This window comes from Alexandromys fortis, unplaced genomic scaffold, assembly GCF_014885135.2.
Source record: "Alexandromys fortis isolate MF-2015 unplaced genomic scaffold, M_Fortis_MF-2015_v1.1 scaffold_267, whole genome shotgun sequence".
In the NCBI taxonomy this organism is placed as follows: Eukaryota; Metazoa; Chordata; class Mammalia; order Rodentia; family Cricetidae; genus Alexandromys; species Alexandromys fortis.
In genome coordinates this window covers 1,301,656-1,323,864 of record NW_026068157.1, presented here as the reverse complement: position 1 = coordinate 1,323,864, position 22,209 = coordinate 1,301,656, and the positions used below count along the sequence as shown (strand labels likewise).

The window sequence follows — 22,209 nt, the reverse complement described above, 5'->3', positions numbered from 1 at the left end:
TTGAGACAGGGCTTTTCTGCGTAGCCCTGTCAGTCCTGGAAGTTTCTGTAGACCAGGCTGACCTCCGACTCACACAGAGGTCTGCTTGCCTCTGCCTCCAGACTATTGCGATTAAAGGCTTGCGCCACCGCCACGCAGTGGCAAGGATAACGCTCGCTCTGTCTTTGCAGCCTCCGTCATCTGTGTGCTGTGTTCTTCCAGCTTCGGAATGGCCTGCTCCATGCACCTGGTCCTCCTTGTCGCCATCTTGCTGAGCCTGGCAGGGACGCCCGAGACTGTGCCTGTTCGCAGGGTAACTAACGCCTCCCTTCTGAGGAGAGGTTTTACATTGTTTTTTTCTGGTTTGATCCAGGGGGTCTTGTAGGGGACAAGCTAATGTCATAAACCTGAAAAGAAAGACGGGGTGACCTCATCAACTTGGCCCTGGGAGTGGAGTGGAGGACAGGTGAAAAATAGATGGTTGGGACTGAGTTTCTTCAGCCCAGTGTGATGGCGCCTGCCAGTCATCCCAGCGCTCGGGAGCTCGGGAAGCCGGGAAGCCAAGGCAGAAGGGTTGTGAATTCAAGGCCAGTGGACAACATAGTGAGATTCTAATCAAAAATAAAGAGATAAGAAAAGAGAGGGGCTGGAGACATGGCTCAGCGGGTAAGAGCACTGACTGTTCTTCCAGAGGACCCAGGTTCAATTCCCAGCACCCATATGGCAGCTCACAACTGTCTGTGACTCCAGTTCTAAAGGATCAGGCACCCTCACACAGACATACGTGCAGTCAAAACACCAATGTAATATAATAAATAAATATTTTAAGAAAGAGAGGGAGAGAAAAGGGTGACGAGTGTAGCTCAGTTGGTGGTGTGCCTGTCTGCGAGGGAGAAGCTCCAGGTCCCATCCCCAAGGGCATGGTGGTGTGTGCCTGTAATCCCAGCACTCAGGAGGCAGAAGCAGGAGGGTCAGACATTGGAGAGTAACTTGAGCTAGTCCTGTTTCTTACAGTCTGTCTGTCCGTCTGTTGTGGGGGTTGTGCATGTTGCAATGGGAGTGTGGAGGTCATAAGATAACCTGCAGGAGTAACATCTGTTCTTCCATGTTCTGCTTGAACTAGGTCATGCTTTCACCAAAGCATCTTTACCCACTGAGCCACCTTGCCCGGGCCCTCCACTTGCTAGGTTATAGGAGATCCTAACTGCACAGGGCTGAACTAGGGACTAAGCAGAGCTGTGTCACCGGCTAGTATCAAGGCGATATTGTGATCTGCATCACCCTAGACTTCTGGGATCTTGCCACTTTCTTATCTTGGTCCACTTTTCTTCATCTCTTCCAGGGACGAGGAGGATGGACCCTCAATAGTGCTGGTTACCTCCTGGGTCCTGGTAAGCACTTTTTCTCCATACTCTGCCCTTCACTCATGCCTACCTGATGCCAGTTGTGTTGTGACCCCGACAAAGATGCGGAATCAGTGGCTTTTACATCACTATGACCAAAATGCCTGATAGTCAAGGGTGGAAGGATTCATTGTGACTCATGGTTTCAGAAGGGTTCACTCCATCATGGTAAGCAAGGCTTGGCAGGTCAGTGTGCATCGCAGAAGAGGGAGGGTGTGGAGGAATTCAGGGATCACTGTGTAGCCAGGACTATAGGTCAGACTACAACCTTCAAAGGCTTGCCCTTAGTGACCCATTTCCTTTGGTTAGACCCCACCTACGAAAGGTTCCACAGCCTTCTAGAAATTCTAGGGGAATGAACAAGTGTTCAAAACCTGAGCCTGATGTGGGACGCCTCTCTGTATGCTGTGAATGCGTTTTTTTTTCTTTTGTTTATTAATTATTTTTTTTTGTCTTTTTTCTTTTTTTATTTTTTTTGGTTTTTTGGGGTAATTCTATTATTAATTTTTGGAGAAAGAAGATGGAGTCAGGGAGATGCCAACAGCTGCCGAGGAAGCAAGATGTGAGGTAACAAGCCATGAGCCTCATGGTAAATATAGAATGATAGAATTGGGTTAATTTAAGTTGGAAGAGCTAGTTAATAATAAGCCTGAATTGATAGGCCAAACAGTTTGTAATTAATATTAACTTTCAGAGTGGTTATTCAGAAACTGCTAGGTGGGAGAGAAACCTCCATGTACATGAGCCTGTAGGGGGTGGTTCAGATTCAAGCGATTCCCTCTGTAGTCCAGGCAGAAGGCTGCAGGCAGGGCCTGCAGTGATATTCAGGGTTAGTCTCCCTTGGTCTCCATTTCTGGCTCTGAGACAGGGAGGACAATGGTGGTCCCCACATTGGGGAGAGGGTTATGAGGTTTACGTAAGTTGTCTACATAGCTCAGTTGGTAGAGCTCCTTCCTAGCTCACTGAAAACCTTGGGCTCGACGCCAGAACTGTATAACATTAGGTGTGGGATCGCAGCCCTCTGACCTCAGCACTTGAGAGGTACAGACAGGTGGATCAGGAATTCAAGGACGTCATGAGCTACTTTGGGAATTTGAGACCAGGGGTACCTGAGACTCTGTCTCAAAAAAAAAAAAATAATATAACAAAATGTTCATCAAAATGGCTCAGTGTGTAAAGGTACTTTTTGCCTGATGGTGCAAACCAGATACCCTGAGTTTGAGACTAAAACCCACATAAAGGGAGGGGGGAAGGGTTGACAAGATGGCTTGGTGGTATTTGCCTCTAAGCCTGATGACCTGAGCTCCCAGTAGCCACACGGAAGAAGGAGGGAACCAGTTCTTACAGGGTGTACTCTGCTCTCCACAGGGGTGAGGTGGCCTGGGTGAGCCTATGCACAGGGGTGAGGTGGCACGAGTGAGCTTATGCACAGGGGTGAGGTGTGGCACGGGTGAGCCTAGGCACAGGGGTGAGGTGGCCTGGGTGAGCCTATGCACAGGGGGAGGTGGCATGGGTGAGTTTATGCACAGGGGTGAGGTGGCCTGGGTGAGCCTCTCCACAAGGGTGAGGTGGCCTGGGTGAGCCTCTCCACAGGGGTGAGGTGGCCTGGGTGAGCCTCTCCACAGGGGTGAGGTGGCTTGGGTGAGCCTATGCACATAAACACATACACGATAAACAAAGGCCGAGGAAACATAGTTTTTAACAATGAGTTACACAATACACACAGTGGGTATCAGTTTCTCTGCCCACAGTGGGCACCATATAATGATTTAGATGTCATGCTTTCTGGTTTTTCTCCCACCCCTGCCTCTCCACTTCCCCAAATGAATCTTCTTTGGAGCACTTGCTCTTTGCCACCAAAGCCACCACACGCTATGCCGGAGGCTAGGCTCGGCTCGCTAGAAGTTAACCTGGGTTGGGTTGGTGGAGGCAGAGGTCAGTGGGCTCAAGGCCAGTCTAGTCTACGTAGGGAGTTCCAAGCCAGCCAGAACTACATTGTGAGAATTTGTCCCAAAATATAGAGGAGGCCACAGGTTAGGGCTTACGGAGTGTTCTCCGCATTTAGTCAGCACTCCTGCCATTTGAGCCTGGCGCCCGCCTGGCACTACAAACTGTGAGCCACACTGCTTCACTTTTCCTATCCTAAGTCTCCCGTGCTTTTATTATGAAATGAAGATCTGTTTCTCACAGGCTTCAGTTAGAAGCCAGAAAGTTGGCTAGATGAGTACAGACCAGGGTTCTATCGCCAGAAGGAGCAAACTGACTCCCTTTAAGTGTCCTGTGACCTTCATTCAAGTGCCATGGCATGTGTACTGCTCCCTACATCTCTCTCTCTCTCTCTCTCTCACACACACACACACACACACACACCTAACAAATAAGTGTAAAAGAAAGTAAGGAAACCCCATGTTGCCTTGACAACATGACAGGAAGAACTGAAAATGTGAGATTTGTCCTTAGACATAGGTGGGTTACTGTAGGTGGACCTGTCCCGACCGCCTGCTCCCAAATAATTATTAATTATTATAATTAATAATCTATAAGTTATAGATGCTTGGCCAATAGCTCAGGCTTGTCGCTAACTAACTTACAATTTAACCCATTTCTATTCTTCTGTGTGTTGCCCAAGGTTCGTGGCTCTTGCCCCTATCCCATCTTGTGTGTCCTACTTGCTCTCCGCCTGGCTGGCGACTCCTCTGCCTCTGCCTCCCTCATTCCATCATTCTCTGTTTGGCTCTTCTGCCTCTTTATCCTGTTCAGCTATTGGCCAGTCAGTTTGTTTATTAAGCCAATCGTAGCAACATACACCACATAGTGGGCAGAAGGATTATTCCGCAGCAGGTTACAATCCTAGGCTAAGCTAAGTAAATCAGGTCTGGTCAGTGCACATCCTATCCTTGTGGCTTTGGTTGGTGTGATTCTGCCAAATGCTAGAAGGGCTTGCTGGGCCCCGTGGGAGGTCATGCTGTTAAACAGCTCTCTTGCTTTATCCCTTCCCTTCTCTAGTCGTCCACCTTCCCTCAAATGCAGACCAAGGCAGGAAGAGGGACTCGGCTCTTGAGATCCTAGACCTGTGGAAGGCTATCGGTGAGTAGCGGTTTCCTGCATCTCCAGCATCCCCCTCTACATACCTTCTGGTTGACTTTGGAAACTGGTGGATGTGGGCGGCACCCCCTCACCCTGTCACTTCCTAGGTAGAAGAAAGAACTGTAATTCTGTCAAGCTTTTCATTTCTCCCCAGGTAAAATCGTAGCCACTATCTCCTTTGGGTGTGGTGGTCCATGCCTGTTATCTCACTTGGGATCCCAGGCAGGAGCATCAGGAGTTTAAGGTTACCTACAGTTACCTGGTGGTTTCTAAGCCGTTCTAGGTTACATGATACCCCTTCTCCACACTGCCTCCCCAAGAAAGAACAGAACCAGAAAGATAGCTCAGTGGGTAAAGGCACTTGCTGCCTAGTCTGGCCACTCGAGTTTGATATCCAAGACTGACAAGATGGAAGGGGAGAACTGATTCCATAGGTTGTCCTGTGATCTGCATACCTGTGCCAAACAAGCACACATACATACACACTTCCCACACATACCAATACATACACACATATCCATCACACATACACATATATACCCATTCACCACACATACACCCACACATGCAGTCACACAAAGGCACACAAACACCACACATACACACACACCACACATACTTACACACAAATGTACACACCACACATACATGCACACAAACACCACACATACACATACATACAATACACCATACACCATACATACTTACACACAAACACACATACATGCACACAAACATCACACATACACACACATACTTACACACAAACACATATATACTCACCACACATACATATACACACATATACAATGAATAAACAAAAATGTAATAGTAATAATAATAATAAAATTGTAATTAACTATGCTAGGCCTGGGAAGACAGCTCAGTCATAAGGTGCTTGCCATGCAAGCATGAAAACCCAAGCTCAGAACCTACACAAGAAAGCTGGGCAAGGCGGTGTGAGTCTGCAATCACAATGCTGGGACACAGGGCCCTGAGCTTCCTGACCGGCCACTCTAACCAAACCCTTGGTTTCCGCAAGTGCTCGTGAGCATGCTCAGCAGCCCATGCTCACTTCCAAAACCCTAAACAATCTGGCTCACCGTGGAACCACAGTTCTCCCAAGAGAGAGTCTTGGCCGCTGGCTGGGAGGGGCCAGGGAGTGCTCCCCTCCCCGCTAGTGCCCAGCAGTTCCTGCCCAGAGCTGCCTCCTCCTTGTCACCTGCAGGGGGCAGTGCTGAACCCATGTGCCTTGGCTTCCAAGGTTGGTTTTGTTGAGGGTTGGAGCTGGGTCCCTCTTGGCTGCTGGGGGCCCGATCCTAGGTGGCACTGCAGCATATCTGGTTTCTACGCATCCGAAGCTGAGCGCGTTCCCTTTCTGCTCAGCCATGGAGGTCCAACACTTCCCCAGATATGGCTGAATGTCTCTCACAAGGACAAAGGCCTGACTGAGAGCCACTGGACACTCAAAGATTCCAAGGGGATAAAGAAAGGGAAACCACATATTGACCATCATGAAACCTCTGCATTTACTTATCTGCCTATTTTGTTTATTGTGCATGTGTGTGCACATGCCACAACTCTGTGTAGAGGTCGGAGAGCAACTGATGGGAGAGTCAGTTTTCTCCTTCTACCACGTGGATCATGGGAAAGAAACTCAGCTACTGTTGCACTGGCTCGCTGGCCCCTCTTTGGCATTTTAGTGCGTCATGATTGTTAAAAATAACCCTTAAAAGAGCCTCTCTGCCGGTGTAAAGAACTCCAATCAAACCAGATTAGACTAAATCAAAAATGCCCATGTTTAATGCCACATTCCTGAGTGGATGGAGACCACATGGCGGGGAGAGGAGCCCATGCAACCCCGAAGACCACGTGTTTCTTTTTCCAGTGCGAGCCTAAATACCCTGTGGGAGTGGTCCTGACCCTCTCTGGGGAGGGGTCAGTGCTTGGCAGGCTGGGAGTTGGAGTCCGGACCGGGGCAATTCCCAGGCCAGGGGCTGGGGTGACACTTCCAACTCAATATTACATTCTAGACTCTTTGGATATAGGGGTGTTAGAGGGCCAGGGCCCCACTTTTGACCGAACAATGATTTCTCGTCCCTTTCCCTAGATGGACTCCCTTATTCCCGCTCTCCACAGATGACCAAGAGGAGCCTGGTAGAAACGTTTATCAGACCAAAGAATGAAGGTAAAGATGGGGAACGTAGGCGAGGAGGGAGAAGAGGGGAAATGAAAGGATGGGTGAGCGGCAGGAAGCTTGGGGAAGGAGTGGCAACCAGCCAGGAGAGTCCCTCTGCAAGCCCCTCTCGCTTCACACACCTGCCTCTCCCTTCATCTCTTGCCTTCATCTCTCAGGTCAACAACAATTCCTTCACTTCAGATTCGGCCTCAGGGACCAACTCTAATTCCCCATGCTGTCCCAAGATCTTACAATTGAGCACTTTCCCATTTAAGGCCCTAGACCAAAGCTTGATAGTGCCTCTGTTTCTAAGCCTTGCATGGTCAGACTCCTCGAAGTCCTTCAGAAACTAGTTGAGCTGGGTGCTGGTGGCGCACACCTTTAATCTCAGCCCTCAGGAAGTAAGGGCAGGCGGATCTCTGTGAGTTTGAGACCAGCCTGGTCTACAGAGTGAGTTCCAGGTCAGGCTCCAAAGCTACACAGAGAAACCCTGTCTCGAAGCCGCCCTTCCCCAGTCTGTAGCTAAGGAGGTGACTCAATTGGAAAAGATCTTGCTACGCAGGTGAGGAGACTTGAGTTCGGATCTCCAGCACCTACATAAAAGTAGGGATCCTAGGAGATGATCCTAGTCTAGCTGCTTTTACCAGGCTCCAGGTTCCACAAGATACCCTGACTCAAAAACTAAGGTAGGAAGAGGGAAGAAGGCTCAGCAGTTAAAAGCGCTTTACTGATCTTGCAGACGAACCAGATTCTGTCCCTAGCACCCACAGAGTGGCTCACAACCATCACTCCATTCTCAGAGAAACGACACCCTTTTCTGGCCTCTGCGGGCAGCAGACACACATGTGGTACACCAATATATATATGGGCAAAACACAAATAACACACAAAATAAATCTGAAATATTAAAAACCAGTACACTGTGGTCCGACGTGGGGACAGAGTAAATGGATTTGTAAGGCACCCAGGCCTCTGCATCATTGGTAGAGTGGAGTTATGCAAAGTCCACCTGCTGGGGCCAGAAAGATGGCCCAGAGGCTGAAGTCCTTGCCCAGAAAGCCAGGTAACTGGGGTTTCATTTCCGACACCCAGGTAAAGGGTGGCCCCACAAAAGAAAGAACTGACCCCACAAAGTTGTCTTCTAACCTCCACACATGCACCACAGCAATACTCACACCTCCTACACCCCCACACCACACATACACCACGGCACATACTCACACCTCCTACACCCCCACCACACATGTACCACAGCATATACTCACACCTCCTACATCCCAACACCACACATGCCACGGCACATACACCTCCTATACCCCACACCACATACCACACATGCCACGGCACATACTCACACCTCCTACATCCCCACACCACACATGCAATGCTAATAATAAATTTTAAAACTTAAAAATTGAAAGGACCTCAATAGGACACCCCAAGTCCAAGTTCTTAGCACAAAGGAGATTTATTTGCCCCAGAGTGAGAGAGGGCAGGGAATAAGAGACAGAGATGGGAGATAGGGGACCAGGGAGAAGGGGAAGGGAACAAGGGAGGTGGGACGGGTGTTTGTCCCGGAGGAACAAAGGACTGCCTCAGGATAGAGAGGAGACAGAAACAGACATGGCCCATGAACAAATGGTAGTTTATTTATTTATTTAGGTTTTTCAGGACAGGGTATCTCTGTATAACCGTCCTAGCTGTTCTGGAACTCGCTCTGTAGACCAGGCTAGCCTTGAACTCAAACAGATTCACCTGTGTCTCCCTCCTGAGTGCTGGGATTAAAAGACGTGCACCACCACCAGCTGAGCATTTAATTTTAATTAGGCATGTTAATTAGGGTAGCCAAAAGGGGGCTTTGACTGCTGGACTTCAATACTTTGATAGCTGGACCTTGGTAGTCAGTCTTAGGAGAAGGATATGGGGGGCTGAAGAGATGCCTCAGAGGTTAAGAACACTGGCTGCCCTTCCAGAGGTCCTGAGTTCAATTCCTAGCAAACACATGGTGGCTCACAGCCATCTATACTGAGATCTGGTACCCTCTTCTGGCCTGCAGGGATACATGCAGGCAGAACACTGTATACTTAATAAGTAAATAAATAAATCAGAGAGAGAGAGAGAGAGAGAGAGAGAGAGAGAGAGGAGAGAGAGAGGAGAGAGAGAGAACTGTAATCTAATGGTTTTTAGCAAGGGGAGGGGAAGGTAAAAGTAAAACCTGTCAGCGCCATGTTTGTCATTGCTTGTGCCTGCTAGAACCCTTCAAACATTAACCCATCTGCCGTTGCTCTCCTGTTACAGATCTGCACGTCCTGGACAGGGATATTCACAGGGAAGCCGCCCTAATAGAGACTTAGCCACGCCTCACCCCTCACTCTTTTCCAGCTCATCCGGCCTTCCACCCCCTCTCATTGCTCTGAAACCAAGACCCTACAAAACTATCCCCAAATCTCACTACAACATGTTGTAATATTTAAAGAATTATGCGGATCTAACTCTGGAGTGTTTCTGGTTTGATTGATTATTCTTGGGGTAAGTCTAAGGTGTCATGGGGGACTGGAAAGATGAGTCCGTTGTACAGAGAAAATTTTGCTCTTCCAGAAGACATGAGTCTTGTTTCCAGCACCCACACTGTCCGGCTCGTAGCCCAGGGTAACTCTAGTGCCAGGAGCCCTGACACCTTGGGGCTCTAATGCCTCTGGCCTCCATACCTACATTGTCGGGCTCGTAGCCCAGGGTAACTCTAGTGCCAGGGGCACTAACACCTCTGGCCTCTGTAGCCACCAGCATTGCTTTCACAAATTCACAGACACACTCGCGTGCTGAATCTTAATACATCAATAATAAAAAAAAATACTTTTTAGAAAACGAAAAATTGGGGGCTGGAGAAACAGCTCATGGGTTAAAAGTATTTCCTGCTCTTACAAAGGACCTGTGTTCCATTCTTAGCATCCATGTCCAGGGTTCACAACAACCTGAAACTCCAGCTCCAGGGAACCCAACGGCTCTAGCCTCCAACGGCACCTGTACTCAGGTACACACAGCCACATGCAGACACAAAGGACATTAAGGGATCTAAGAGTCCTAAGGGGACACTTTGAGGCAGGTGGGCAACCATAGAACCTTCCTGCAATATATTCTGGCTAATTGCATTTAAAAAAAACCTCTTATATTTATTTCTAGTCCTGGGAATCGAACCCAAGTCATGAGGATGGCTGCAATTGTCTTTACTGGTTGAGCCATCTCTCTGGCCCAGACTAATAGCATTCTTTTGGGATAATTCTCTGGTCTTCAGCCAACACCTAAGTGTCTGAGAGTCTTTGCTTGAGAAGACTCTCTGAGGCATCATTGCTGCTTCTGCCCCCACGTCAGAGAAGACCGTTTTGCACTAGACCTTGTTAAGCTGTGGATCAGCGACTAGGCACTGCAGACTTCAAGGCCAGCTTCGGTACTAGGATCAGGTTCACCTAATGTTAGGCTGTGCCCCACCCAACCTGCCTGCCTGTTCCTAGTGGCCCCTGTATCTTGTCCCCCTCACAGAACAACTGAACAGGGTCCCTTAACCTATACTCCCCAACCTTCTCCTTTCCCAAACTGCCAAAGAGCTAGACGGGCAGGGGTTGGGACAGGGTCGGAAAGAAGGCCCCGTTTCTTTGCAGCCGCCTTCATCTCCCGGCTTCCATTTCCCGGGTTTTGGACAATGTATGCATATTGCACCAATACTCAGTCCCAAGCAGAGAAGAGACCTCCCCTTCTGCCGTGAGTTAAGGAAAGCTAAGCTTTCCTAGGTAAGGTGGTTGTTAGAAGACCGCTAAAGCCAGGCAGTGGTGGCGCACGCCTTTAATCCCAGCACTTGGGAGGCAGAGACAGGCGGATCTCTGTGAGATCAAGGCTAGCCTGGTCTACAGAGCTAGTTCCAGGACAGGCCCCAAAGCTACACAGAGAAACTCTGTCTCAAGAAAGCCAGAAGCTGAGGATGTTCTTGCTTAGCATGTATAAAGCCCTGGGTTTGATCCCCAGTTCCTCATAAAAATCAGGTGAGATGGTGCAATGCCTTGGATCCTAGCATCTGGACTCCCAAAGAGAAAAAGAAGGTAGAAGGGAGGGGAGGAGAAACCACTTTAGAGACAAGACATGGGAAATCCTTAAACAGGAAGTGTGGGGGTGTGACCACATGCAGAGGAGGACACAAGACACTGATGTGTGGTCCTGAAACAGGGAGCGCGTGTGCGTCCGCGTGCGTGTTTGTGTGCGTGTGTGTGTATATGTGTGGTGTGCGTGCGCGTGCAGGGAGAATCCCATGAAGCAAAGATCCCTGAGCTGACACTGCTGAGTCACTGCTGAGTGGGCCCTGGTCACCACAACTGAGTCCCATTTTCCAGGGGAAACCCAGCCTCACAAATGCCCCAAGGCTATATTCACACAGTGTCCTCCCCTGTTTATTATAAAAATCTGCTGTTTCTGGCCTCTCTGCCCAGCTCTCTGGAAAAAAGGGATGGATTCTGAGCTTGACTTCCTATTTTATCTTGCAAACAAACCACATTTTGTATTAGGGATGATGGGTCCACAGGGGGTCGTGCAAAGATGCGGGACAGACCATTCTATTAAATCAGAAGCAGACTTTATTCCAGGAAACATGGGGGCACAAAAAGCTTATCAGCTAGCTAAGCCCACAGCCAGAGATGGACTTGTAAGGCTGTGGCCATGCGCTGTTTCCCAACTCCCCTTTTTATAGCAGGAAGCAAGCATTATGCATGAACAAAAGAATTTTTATAATATCAAAGTAAAACTCAGATACAAATTGTGCAAATCACCTTTTAAACAATTTCCACTAACAGGGTTTTTTTTTTTTAACTAGTGTTTGTATTTAGCCCACTGTCTTTTTCTGACACTTTCTGATGGTGTTTACCAAAGCTCTATATTCCCCTGATACTGTCAGTTTTGTGTAGCAGGGAAGAGTATGGGAAAATGTACAACCAGGAAGTCAGATACATCCCATCATTTCAAAGTTAACTCAGCTCACATCAATTGCTGGTCATGAGTGGCCTGAGGTTATCTAAGAGCTGATCCTCAGTTTGCAGAGGGACCCCCATTTTGCAAAGGGACCCTCAGTTTGCAGAGGGACCCCAGTTTACAGAGGGACCCCAGTTTGCAGAGGGATCCTCAGTTTGCAGAGGGACCCCAGTTTGCAGAGGGACCCCAGTTTGCCGAGGGACCCCCAGTTTCAGCCTTGCAGAGCTGTGGGTTGTAAAGCAGAATAACAGTTAATCCTTAAACGGCTGAGAAAGCTGCTGACAGCCTGCTCTCATTCTCCTAGGCTGACAACTTTATATTTCTTTATCACTACATTCATGTCAGGGTCTGTGGCCCTACTGCAGCCAGAGGTCTGTGCTGATGTCTGAGGCTCCTGCTACCACTGAAGGTGCCGTGCAGACACCTGAGACTGAGGGCCATGTTGGTGTCTGCGGGCCATATTGCCCTTAGAGCTTGTGCGGGTCTGGGTGACCTATACTGACACCTGAGGCAGTGGTGACATCTAGACCCAGCTGCTGCTGAGGACCATGTCTGGGTCTGTGGTTCTACCACGGCTGGAGTCTGTGCTGAAGTCCTAGTCCCATATTGCAGCCAAAGGTCACATAGAAGCCCATGACCTGAGGCCTTGGTGGTATCTGGTGGCAAGAACCATCCAGACCTGAATGGCCATTCCGTCCACCCAGAGACAGGATGTCATCCAGGCCCAAGCTACCACAGAGGGCCATGTCTGGGTCCGTGGTCCAGCTGCAGCTGACGTCTATGGTGATGTCTGTGGCTTGTGTCACCTCAGGAGGCTTTAGGAATGATTGCAAGATGAAATCAGAGGGCCCTGCTGAGCTGGCCCTGCCCTTTTCCCAAAGCCAAACAATGACAACCATGTATCTTCCTTACTCATCTAGCAAATAATTTGCCTTTAGAAAACTATAAGAATAAAAANTACCTTTAGAAAAATATAAGAATAAAAAGGTAAATGTAAAGCCCTGCAGAGATGAAATCCAACAGTTTTTCTCATTATTGAGGCATCAAATGCCTGACATTGTATTTAGATGTGTCTTGATACTGTGTCATAGGCTTGTCAGCAATTCCGCAAGTTCCTACTCCAACTTTGCCTGTTACACTTTCTGGCGAAGCAAAAATACTCCTCTTTACCTGGCCTTTTTTGTTTTTAGAATAAGCCCTGTTGTTGAACTGCTGCCATTTCACCTTCTGGTCCTCTCTTTCCCGCTCCAGTTCTTTTATTCTCTGTGCTTTTTTCAAAGCTTTTTTCTTTTTGTATTCACGTTGCTGGGCAATCATTTCTTTTTTTGACATAGGTTTGTTGCCACTGTCCTCTTTGGCCTTCCTTCCTTCTTCTACGGGTTTGAGGTTCAACAACGGAGTCACTTCGGCATTGCCATAACCAGCAAAGGTGATTGCAGAGGTGCCATTTTCTTCATCTATCTCCTCGATCTCTGCTTCGTAACACTGTCCCCCTTCACTCCAGATTGCCATACACTTGTCCCCTACTCTCCATGAATGAGTAGGCCGAGTAGGAGCAAAACTGTCTGAACTTGCAAGAGTTTCCGAAGGCTGAGTTGACAGAAGGTCTTTGGTCAATTCTATAACTTCTTGCAAGTCCTTCTTCAATTTCGACAGATCTTCATTTTCTCCGTTTCCAGACAGAGCAGCTTCTACTTGCTGGAGTTGGGCTTTGTAGCTAGCCAACTGTTTTGCTAGATCCTGGGACATCTTGGGCGGGGTTGGGGCCGGGACGGCGGGCAGGGGCCCGGGAAGCGAGCCCAGCGGCGGCAGGTGCAGCTGCAGCAGGGAAAATAGCCACGACGTTGAGAAGATTCGGTCAGAAAAGGAAAAACACCGCCGGCGCCGAGGGGTGGAGGGGAGTAAAGCCGGGCTCAGGCAAGAGGAATAGACAAGGCGAGAGAGATCTCACGAGGCCAACAAACTCTTGCGAATGTGCGCTTGCTTGGGTCCCGTGCCTCCAGGAGTCCTCTAAGTGGCTGGTGTCTGTGGCCTTGGAAGGCGGAGTGGGTCCGATTATTTGGTTTTTTAAGACAGGTTTTCTCTGTGTAGCCCTGGCTATCCTGGAACTTGCTCTATAGACCAGGTTAGCCTGGAACTCAGAGATCCGCCTGCCTCTGCCTCTCAAATGCTGGGATTAAAGGCGTGCGCTGCCACCACTGCCTGGCTCCTCGCAGGTTTTAGAAATATTCAGGGTGCTTTGCCTGCACACCACGTGTGTGGCTGCTGCCTGAGGCTGTCAGAATAGGGGCTGGGTGTCCCGAGACTGGAGTCACTGGGTGTTGTGATTCAGATCCTCCCAGGGGCCTCTGCAAGAGCAGTCAGTGCTCTTAACCACTGAGCCATCTTTCCAGCCCTGAAGCACAATTAATAAAAATTTGTAATTGGGTCAGTAATTGGGATTCAGCCTGAAGATCTGAAAAACAAAACAGCCAGCCACTGGCTCTTACTCCGACCTCAGTCTGAAAATGGCGATCCTGACTCCAGGAATCTCAGAATGAGACTGAGTCTGAGAGCTGTCTCCCCTCCATTTTATAGTCCTCTTTAGGACTGGGATTAAAGGCTGGGATTAAACTACTCTGTTTCTATGGCAGCTAGTGGGTCCCGGGATTCAAGGTGCCTGTCATTGTGGCTACTGGGATTAAAGGTGTGTGCTACCATAACCTGGTCTGTAAGGCTGACCAGTGAGACTGTTTTACTCTCAGATCTTCAGGCAGACTTTATTTATTAAAATACAATTGATGCCGGGCGGTGGTGGTGCATGCTTTTAATCCTAGCACTTGGGAGGCAGAGGCAGGCAGATCTCTGTGAGTTCCACGCCAGCCTGGTCTACAAGAGCTAGTTCCAGGACAGGCTCCAAAGCCACAGAGAAACCCCGTCTCGAAAAACCAAACTAAACAAAACAACAACAACAAAACCAATTGAAATGAAACTACACAGCCCCTGGTAACACACTTAAGCCAGAGTCATTTTAAAATCTGCACCACTCAAATTGCCCTTAAATGTTAAGCAAGTAACTTTATCTTAAATTCAAAACAAATGTGTCAAGACTCATAGAATATTTGGTATCCCTTGATTAGCACCATACAGCTTTTAAAACTATAACTGTGCCTACACTTCATTGTTATTTAATATTGAATCAATGACTTAGACTATAAGATACCTTCCTGAAATGAGATATAGGGATCTGTTCTGGTGCCCTTAAAAATTATTTGATCTTAGCTGGGCAGTGGTGGCACATGCCTTTTATCCAGCACAGGGGAGGCAAAGGCAGGCCGGTGTCTGTGGGTATGAGGCCAGCCTTGTCTACAGAGCGAGTTCCAACAAAGCCAGAGCTACACAGAGAAACACCATCTTGGAAAATAAAACAAAAAGATACTACAAAGGTTTCAATGAAGAGATGCTCGGACCAAATACAGGGATGTGGAGCCTCTGTACCCTCTCTAGATACCACTTTTTACATGACTTCAACATCCTAGAAGAAGCAGATCTCAGTTTTTTTTTTTTAAATTCATCCTTAAAAGTATTTATTTCTGGGATTGAATTAATGGGCCCAGAAAAAAGGTCAAGAGTGCTGGCTGGCCGCGACCTGCCGCCCCTCACCCGGACCGACGAGTCGGCACGGCTGTCCCGAGCGCCATGTCGGGTTCCTCTAGCGTCGCCGCCATGAAGAAGGTGGTTCAGCAGCTCCGGCTGGAAGCCGCTCAACCGCGTGAAGGTTTCCCAGGCAGCTGCAGACTTGAAACAGTTCTGTCTGCAGAATGCTCAACATGACCCTCTGCTGACCGGAGTGTCTTCCAGTACAAATCCTTTCAGACCCCAGAAAGTCTGCTCCTTTTTGTAGTCAGCTACCTTGAGGTTTCTTAAACCACTTTTCATGAACCAGTGGATATTCTGAAGTCTGTACAGAAGCTTCTCTAACACGTGCCATAATACACAGTCTTTACTTGTCAATCCTTAACATCTACCTCTCTGAATCTTCATGGATTTCTGTTTCACAAGGTTTAACTATTTTATATACACTGGCTGTAGCATACAATAAAACAGCATACAAATCTCAAAAAAAAAAAAGAGGAAGGCATGGGCCATGAGGACATTACATGAAATAAGCCAATTACAAAACACCAAATGCTCTATGATCCCACTTCTATGAGGCACCTAGAGGAGTCAAACTCCCAGAGTCAGATAGGAGAATGACAGTTGCTGGGCTGAGATGGGGCAGAAGGGAAGGTGTTAAGCGCCGAGTTTAAGTTCAAGACTGTATTTGCCAAAGTTTGGTTGCACAACAATGTGAACATATATAACACCTGGAGGTGACGGCACAGTTCACGTTTGGGGTATTTCTCTACAACTAAAAATAACAGAAGTTGTCTGTCAAGTACTTACAAAAGTGGACCAGGCTAGAAGCCAGAAATACAAGCACATAAAAGTAGGGGTGGTGTCTACCTTCCAGAGCCCACAGAGTGTCATCAATCAGTGGTCAGAATATGTAAGGCCGCAGCTGTAAGAAATGCTCAGGGCGGCCCTCCTGTGCACCCGAGACCTGTAGGATGCGCATGGGAGTCATGGTGGGGGGGATAGGGGCCTGGCTAGGAAAGGGAGAGATCTGAGCACAGCCCCTAAGGGATAGGAAGCTTAGAGCACGTTGGCCTTCTAGCTTTGACACTGGGTAGAGGCAAAGCCATCCCTGGAGGCAGAGACACTGAAGAGGACATGCTGGGTGAGAGAGGAGACAGGAATCTGTGCTGTTGGGATTAGCTGAGATACATTACATGGAACGTGGCTCAGTGCTGGCTAAGCCAGTTAGTGATCATGCACTCCCCACCCACCCTGTGCTGAATTCAAGTTCATCTTGGGAAGATTTCTCCATATAATGTTTCCACAACGCTGTGGCCACAATGAACAGCAATCAGAACAGAGTCAGGTGTGGTTGGTGTGCGGGGAGGGCATAAGCTTGAGGCTTGCTTCTCAGAGGGAGGCCCTGTCTCAAGCAAGCAAAACAGTAAGAGTTAAACTATATAATACTGTCCCCCACGAAGTCACCTACGTGTACTTCAGAATGCCTTCCAGTTTTGAGGTCCAGATAATAATGCTCTTGTCAGCAGATCCAGATGCAAAGCGCTTGCCTGCAAGGTTTTTAAAAAGAAAAATCATCACATGTACTTTAAACCAGCATTTTCCAGACAGCATGTCCAAGAAAACTAATCTTCAAAGCACCTAATTGGGTAGGAATGTAGTTCAGTTGACAGAGTAGCTGTCTAGTATATGAAGCCACAGGTTCAAATCCNCCCCCCCCCCCCCCCCCCCCCGCCAAGCCCTGGTAGTGGGGAACTAACTGAAGGTCTTAAACATGCTAGGCAAATACTACCACTGTCCTTAGCCCAAGAAGCCCCTTTTTTGTCTTAATCATGTCTTCTGTCATGTTATTTACGAAGAAAATCAAAGTATTCTACCTCACCACTGTCAGAAAAATTTTAGTTTACCAAGTCAAAATTCATGAAATTTAATTTAAAAATAGTTTCATACACACCCATTAATCCTTTAGGATTCAATTTTTTATACCCAATGAAGGAATTCTTAGGGATTTATGAAACACTTCTCAGACGCAGCATTCTCTTCTGTAGTAGTTCTGTGTGCAAGACTAAGGCTCACTACACCAAGGCTGGCAGCCATGGATTCCACCCCTTTGTTAACACACTGGAGATTTAAAAACACTTTATTTATTAAAGTTAAACATACAAAACTGAAATTAACACACACCCTAAAAATTGTCTTCTTCCAGTAACAGGAAGACCCTTTTTCTATCTCTGTTTTTGGCTTAAACTCAACTTGGGATAACTGTGGTACTCACTTATACCAACAAATGCTGGCAACTTGATCTAGTTAATAAAAATTACAAACTCAGCTACATGAACATAATATACAGGGAAATTATGGTCAGATTAATGCACAAGAAATACAGGAAAATTCAATCATGAAACATTCAGTACTCTTGTTCATTAATTTAGCCTTGGTTTTTTTACAAAAATAGTATCTACATTGTATACAGGGCTATACATCAGCTTTTTGTTTTCCCATATAAACATTACACATTCCCCAAAAATGGAAGCACTACCACAAGAGAAAAATCAACAAAGAAAAAAACAATACAAAACACCAAATAAACACGAGAGAAGGGGAGCACATCCTACACATGGTTTGTTTTTTAATATAAAATTCAAACTCAATGACCAAAAAATACAAGGTGAGTCAATTGTGGAAGTGACCTAACAGGCCCAGGAAAGAATTCAAGGAAAAACCTCAAACTAAACCCTGTCATTTATAAATTAACCCATGCTTGGGTTTGTCTGGACAATGGCCAGGTTATCATCAAACTGAAGATATCTTTAGCAGGCTGGCATTTTGCCATGATGTTCCAATGAACTGCCGGGATACATCAAGTGCAAAGCACCTGAAAACTCCAAATTAGGACTTACAAAATGTCTACTTAACATTAGTTAAGTAGGGGCCTGAAGTACACTAAGTCATCTAAGCGCTGATTTAAGCAGCATCTACCTAGAAAAGTTGCCTTGTTCAACAAACTCTGAGGGAACTGTGGTAAGTAGTAATGAAAAGTTAAATGAGAGCAGTTATCAAATGTCTTCAAGTTTCATTCTACCAAAGCCAAACAATGACAACAATGTATCTTCCTTACTCATCTAGCAAATAATTTACCTTTAGAAAAATATAAGAATAAAAAGGTAAATGTAAAGCCCTGCAGAGATGAAATCCAACAGTTTTTCTCATTATTGAGGCATCAAATGCCTGACATTGTATTTAGATGTGTCTTGATACTGTGTCATAGGCTTGTCAGCAATTCCGCAAGTTCCTACTCCAACTTTGCCTGTTACACTTTCTGGCGAAGCAAAAATACTCCTCTTTACCTGGCCTTTTTTGTTTTTAGAATAAGCCCTGTTGTTGAACTGCTGCCATTTCACCTTCTGGTCCTCTCTTTCCCGCTCCAGTTCTTTTATTCTCTGTGCTTTTTTCAAAGCTTTTTTCTTTTTGTATTCACGTTGCTGGGCAATCATTTCTTTTTTTGACATAGGTTTGTTGCCACTGTCCTCTTTGGCCTTCCTTCCTTCTTCTACGGGTTTGAGGTTCAACAACGGAGTCACTTCGGCATTGCCATAACCAGCAAAGGTGATTGCAGAGGTGCCATTTTCTTCATCTATCTCCTCGATCTCTGCTTCGTAACACTGTCCCCCTTCACTCCAGATTGCCATACACTTGTCCCCTACTCTCCATGAATGAGTAGGCCGAGTAGGAGCAAAACTGTCTGAACTTGCAAGAGTTTCCGAAGGCTGAGTTGACAGAAGGTCTTTGGTCAATTCTATAACTTCTTGCAAGTCCTTCTTCAATTTCGACAGATCTTCATTTTCTCCGTTTCCAGACAGAGCAGCTTCTACTTGCTGGAGTTGGGCTTTGTAGCTAGCCAACTGTTTTGCTAGATCCTGGGACATCTTGGGCGGGGTTGGGGCCGGGACGGCGGGCAGGGGCCCGGGAAGCGAGCCCAGCGGCGGCAGGTGCAGCTGCAGCAGGGAAAATAGCCACGACGATGAGAAGATTCGGTCAGAAAAGGAAAAACACCGCCGGCGCCGAGGGGTGGAGGGGAGGAAAGCCGGGCTCAGGCAAGAGGAATAGACAAGGCGAGAGAGATCTCACGAGGCCAACAAACTCTTGCGAATGTGCGCTTGCTTGGGTCCCGTGCCTCCAGGAGTCCTCTAAGTGGCCGGTGTCTGTGGCCTTGGAAGGCGGAGTGGGTCCGATTATTTGGTTTTTTAAGACAGGTTTTCTCTGTGTAGCCCTGGCTATCCTGGAACTTGCTCTATAGACCAGGTTAGCCTGGAACTCAGAGATCCGCCTGCCTCTGCCTCTCAAATGCTGGGATTAAAGGCGTGCGCTGCCACCACTGCCTGGCTCCTCGCAGGTTTTAGAAATATTCAGGGTGCTTTGCCTGCACACCACGTGTGTGGCTGCTGCCTGAGGCTGTCAGAATAGGGGCTGGGTGTCCCGAGACTGGAGTCACTGGGTGTTGTGATTCAGATCCTCCCAGGGGCCTCTGCAAGAGCAGTCAGTGCTCTTAACCACTGAGCCATCTTTCCAGCCCTGAAGCACAATTAATAAAAACTTGTAATTGGGTCAGTAATTGGGATTCAGCCTGAAGATCTGAAAAACAAAACAGCCAGCCACTGGCTCTTACTCCGACCTCAGTCTGAAAATGGCGATCCTGACTCCAGGAATCTCAGAATGAGACTGAGTCTGAGAGCTGTCTCCCCTCCATTTTATAGTCCTCTTTAGGACTGGGATTAAAGGCTGGGATTAAACTACTCTGTTTCTATGGCAGCTAGTGGGTCCCGGGATTCAAGGTGCCTGTCATTGTGGCTACTGGGATTAAAGGTGTGTGCTACCATAACCTGGTCTGTAAGGCTGACCAGTGGGACTGTTTTACTCTCAGATCTTCAGGCAGACTTTATTTATTAAATTACAATTGATGCCGGGCGGTGGTGGTGCATGCTTTTAATCCTAGCACTTGGGAGGCAGAGGCAGGCAGATCTCTGTGAGTTCCACGCCAGCCTGGTCTACAAGAGCTAGTTCCAGGACAGGCTCCAAAGCCACAGAGAAACCCTGTCTCGAAAAACCAAACTAAACAAAACAACAACAAAACCAATTGAAATGAAACTACACAGCCCCTGGTAACACACTTAAGCCAGAGTCATTTTAAAATCTGCACCACTCAAATTGCCCTTAAATGTTAAGCAAGTAACTTTATCTTAAATTCAAAACAAATGTGTCAAGACTCATAGAATATTTGGTATCCCTTGATTAGCACCATACAGCTTTTAAAACTATAACTGTGCCTACACTTCATTGTTATTTAATATTGAATCAATGACTTAGACTATAAGATACCTTCCTGAAATGAGATATAGGGATCTGTTCTGGTGCCCTTAAAAATTATTTGATCTTAGCTGGGCAGTGGTGGCACATGCCTTTTATCCAGCACAGGGGAGGCAAAGGCAGGCCGGTGTCTGTGGGTATGAGGCCAGCCTTGTCTACAGAGCGAGTTCCAACAAAGCCAGAGCTACACAGAGAAACACCATCTTGGAAAATAAAACAAAAAGATACTACAAAGGTTTCAATGAAGAGATGCTCGGACCAAATACAGGGATGTGGAGCCTCTGTACCCTCTCTAGATACCACTTTTTACATGACTTCAACATCCTAGAAGAAGCAGATCTCAGTTTTTTTTTAAAATTCATCCTTAAAAGTATTTATTTCTGGGATTGAATTAATGGGCCCAGAAAAAAGGTCAAGAGTGCTGGCTGGCCGCGACCTGCCGCCCCTCACCCGGACCGACGAGTCGGCACGGCTGTCCCGAGCGCCATGTCGGGTTCCTCTAGCGTCTCTGCCATGAAGAAGGTGGTTCAGCAGCTCCGGCTGGAAGCCGCTCAACCGCGTGAAGGTTTCCCAGGCAGCTGCAGACTTGAAACAGTTCTGTCTGCAGAATGCTCAACATGACCCTCTGCTGACCGGAGTGTCTTCCAGTACAAATCCTTTCAGACCCCAGAAAGTCTGCTCCTTTTTGTAGTCAGCTACCTTGAGGTTTCTTAAACTACTTTTCATGAACCAGTGGATATTCTGAAGTCTGTACAGAAGCTTCTCTAACACGTGCCATAATACACAGTCTTTACTTGTCAATCCTTAACATCTACCTCTCTGAATCTTCATGGATTTCTGTTTCACGAGGTTTAACTATTTTATTTTATATACACTGGCTGTAGCATACAATAAAACAGCATACAAAAAAAAAAAAAAAAAAAAAAAAGAGTGCTGGCTGCTCTTCCAGAGGACCCAGGTTTGCTTTCCAGCACAAACATGGTATCTCAGGACCAACTGCAACTCCAGTTATACTTGCATATATTTGGGCAAAACAAAACAAAAAAAACCCAAACCAAAACAAAACCTCATACACATGAAATAAAGATAAACCTTTTAAAAAGAGATTTATTTCTGGCTCCTTGAACCGGCTCAGTGTATAAAGGCACTTGCTGCCAACCATGACCTGAGTTGAATCCCCAGGACCCATACGGTGGAAGGATAGAACCGGCTCCTAAAAGTTGTCTTCTGACTACAAGGGTGTTTGGCATGCCTGTCCTTACCACCATTGTACTCACAAAATAAAGAAATAACATGTAATGATTAATTGGGGGGGGAGCGTGTTTGAGACAGGATTTCTCTGTGTAACAGTTCTGACTGTCTTGGAACTCACTTTGTAGACCAGGCTGGCCTCGAACTCACAGAGATCCGACTACTTTTGCCTCCTGAGTGCTGGGATTAAAGGTGTGTGCTGCCACCGCCTGGCAATGTAATGATGTTTTTTAAAAGAAATATTTATTACAGCAGGGCGGTAGTGGCACATGGAGGCAAAAATCAGGCGGATCTCTGAGTTCGAGGCCAGCCTGGTATAGA

At 47.2% G+C, this 22,209-nt stretch overlaps 3 protein-coding genes and 2 pseudogenes across 4 annotated transcripts in view; 3 read left to right on the top strand and 2 right to left on the bottom strand.

The window, feature by feature from the left end:
• Nucleotides 1-9,066, top strand: part of Galp (galanin like peptide) — a 13,605-nt gene extending 4,539 nt beyond the window's left edge. The window contains exons 2-6 of one of the 2 annotated variants that reach the window (XM_050127508.1): nucleotides 171-292; nucleotides 1,322-1,370; nucleotides 4,389-4,469; nucleotides 6,580-6,657; nucleotides 8,947-9,066. In XM_050127508.1, the coding sequence (XP_049983465.1) occupies nucleotides 209-292; nucleotides 1,322-1,370; nucleotides 4,389-4,469; nucleotides 6,580-6,657; nucleotides 8,947-9,002 (348 nt within the window). In that variant the 5' untranslated portion in view covers nucleotides 171-208 and the 3' untranslated portion in view covers nucleotides 9,003-9,066. Of the gene's footprint in view, nucleotides 1-6; nucleotides 293-1,321; nucleotides 1,371-4,388; nucleotides 4,470-6,579; nucleotides 6,658-8,946 lie in introns of those variants that run through there. The other variant, XM_050127509.1, reaches the window with a different exon arrangement.
• A 3,559-nt stretch (nucleotides 9,067-12,625) lies between these two features.
• Nucleotides 12,626-13,437, bottom strand: LOC126491672 (survival of motor neuron-related-splicing factor 30-like). Its single transcript, XM_050127498.1, has one exon. The coding sequence runs from the start codon at nucleotides 13,405-13,407 to the stop codon at nucleotides 12,691-12,693; it is 717 nt and encodes a 238-aa protein (XP_049983455.1). The 5' UTR covers nucleotides 13,408-13,437; the 3' UTR covers nucleotides 12,626-12,690.
• A 1,848-nt stretch (nucleotides 13,438-15,285) lies between these two features.
• Nucleotides 15,286-15,751, top strand: LOC126491684 (guanine nucleotide-binding protein G(I)/G(S)/G(O) subunit gamma-5-like; annotated as a pseudogene).
• Nucleotides 15,752-17,397: 1,646 nt separating this feature from the next.
• Nucleotides 17,398-19,244, bottom strand: LOC126491690 (survival of motor neuron-related-splicing factor 30-like). Its single transcript, XM_050127523.1, has one exon. It carries the CDS (start codon nucleotides 19,197-19,199, stop codon nucleotides 18,483-18,485), a length of 717 nt encoding a protein of 238 aa, XP_049983480.1. The 5' UTR covers nucleotides 19,200-19,244; the 3' UTR covers nucleotides 17,398-18,482.
• Nucleotides 19,245-21,123: 1,879 nt separating this feature from the next.
• On the top strand, nucleotides 21,124-21,390 carry LOC126491712 (guanine nucleotide-binding protein G(I)/G(S)/G(O) subunit gamma-5-like; annotated as a pseudogene).
• The last annotated feature ends 819 nt before the right edge of the window (nucleotides 21,391-22,209 follow it).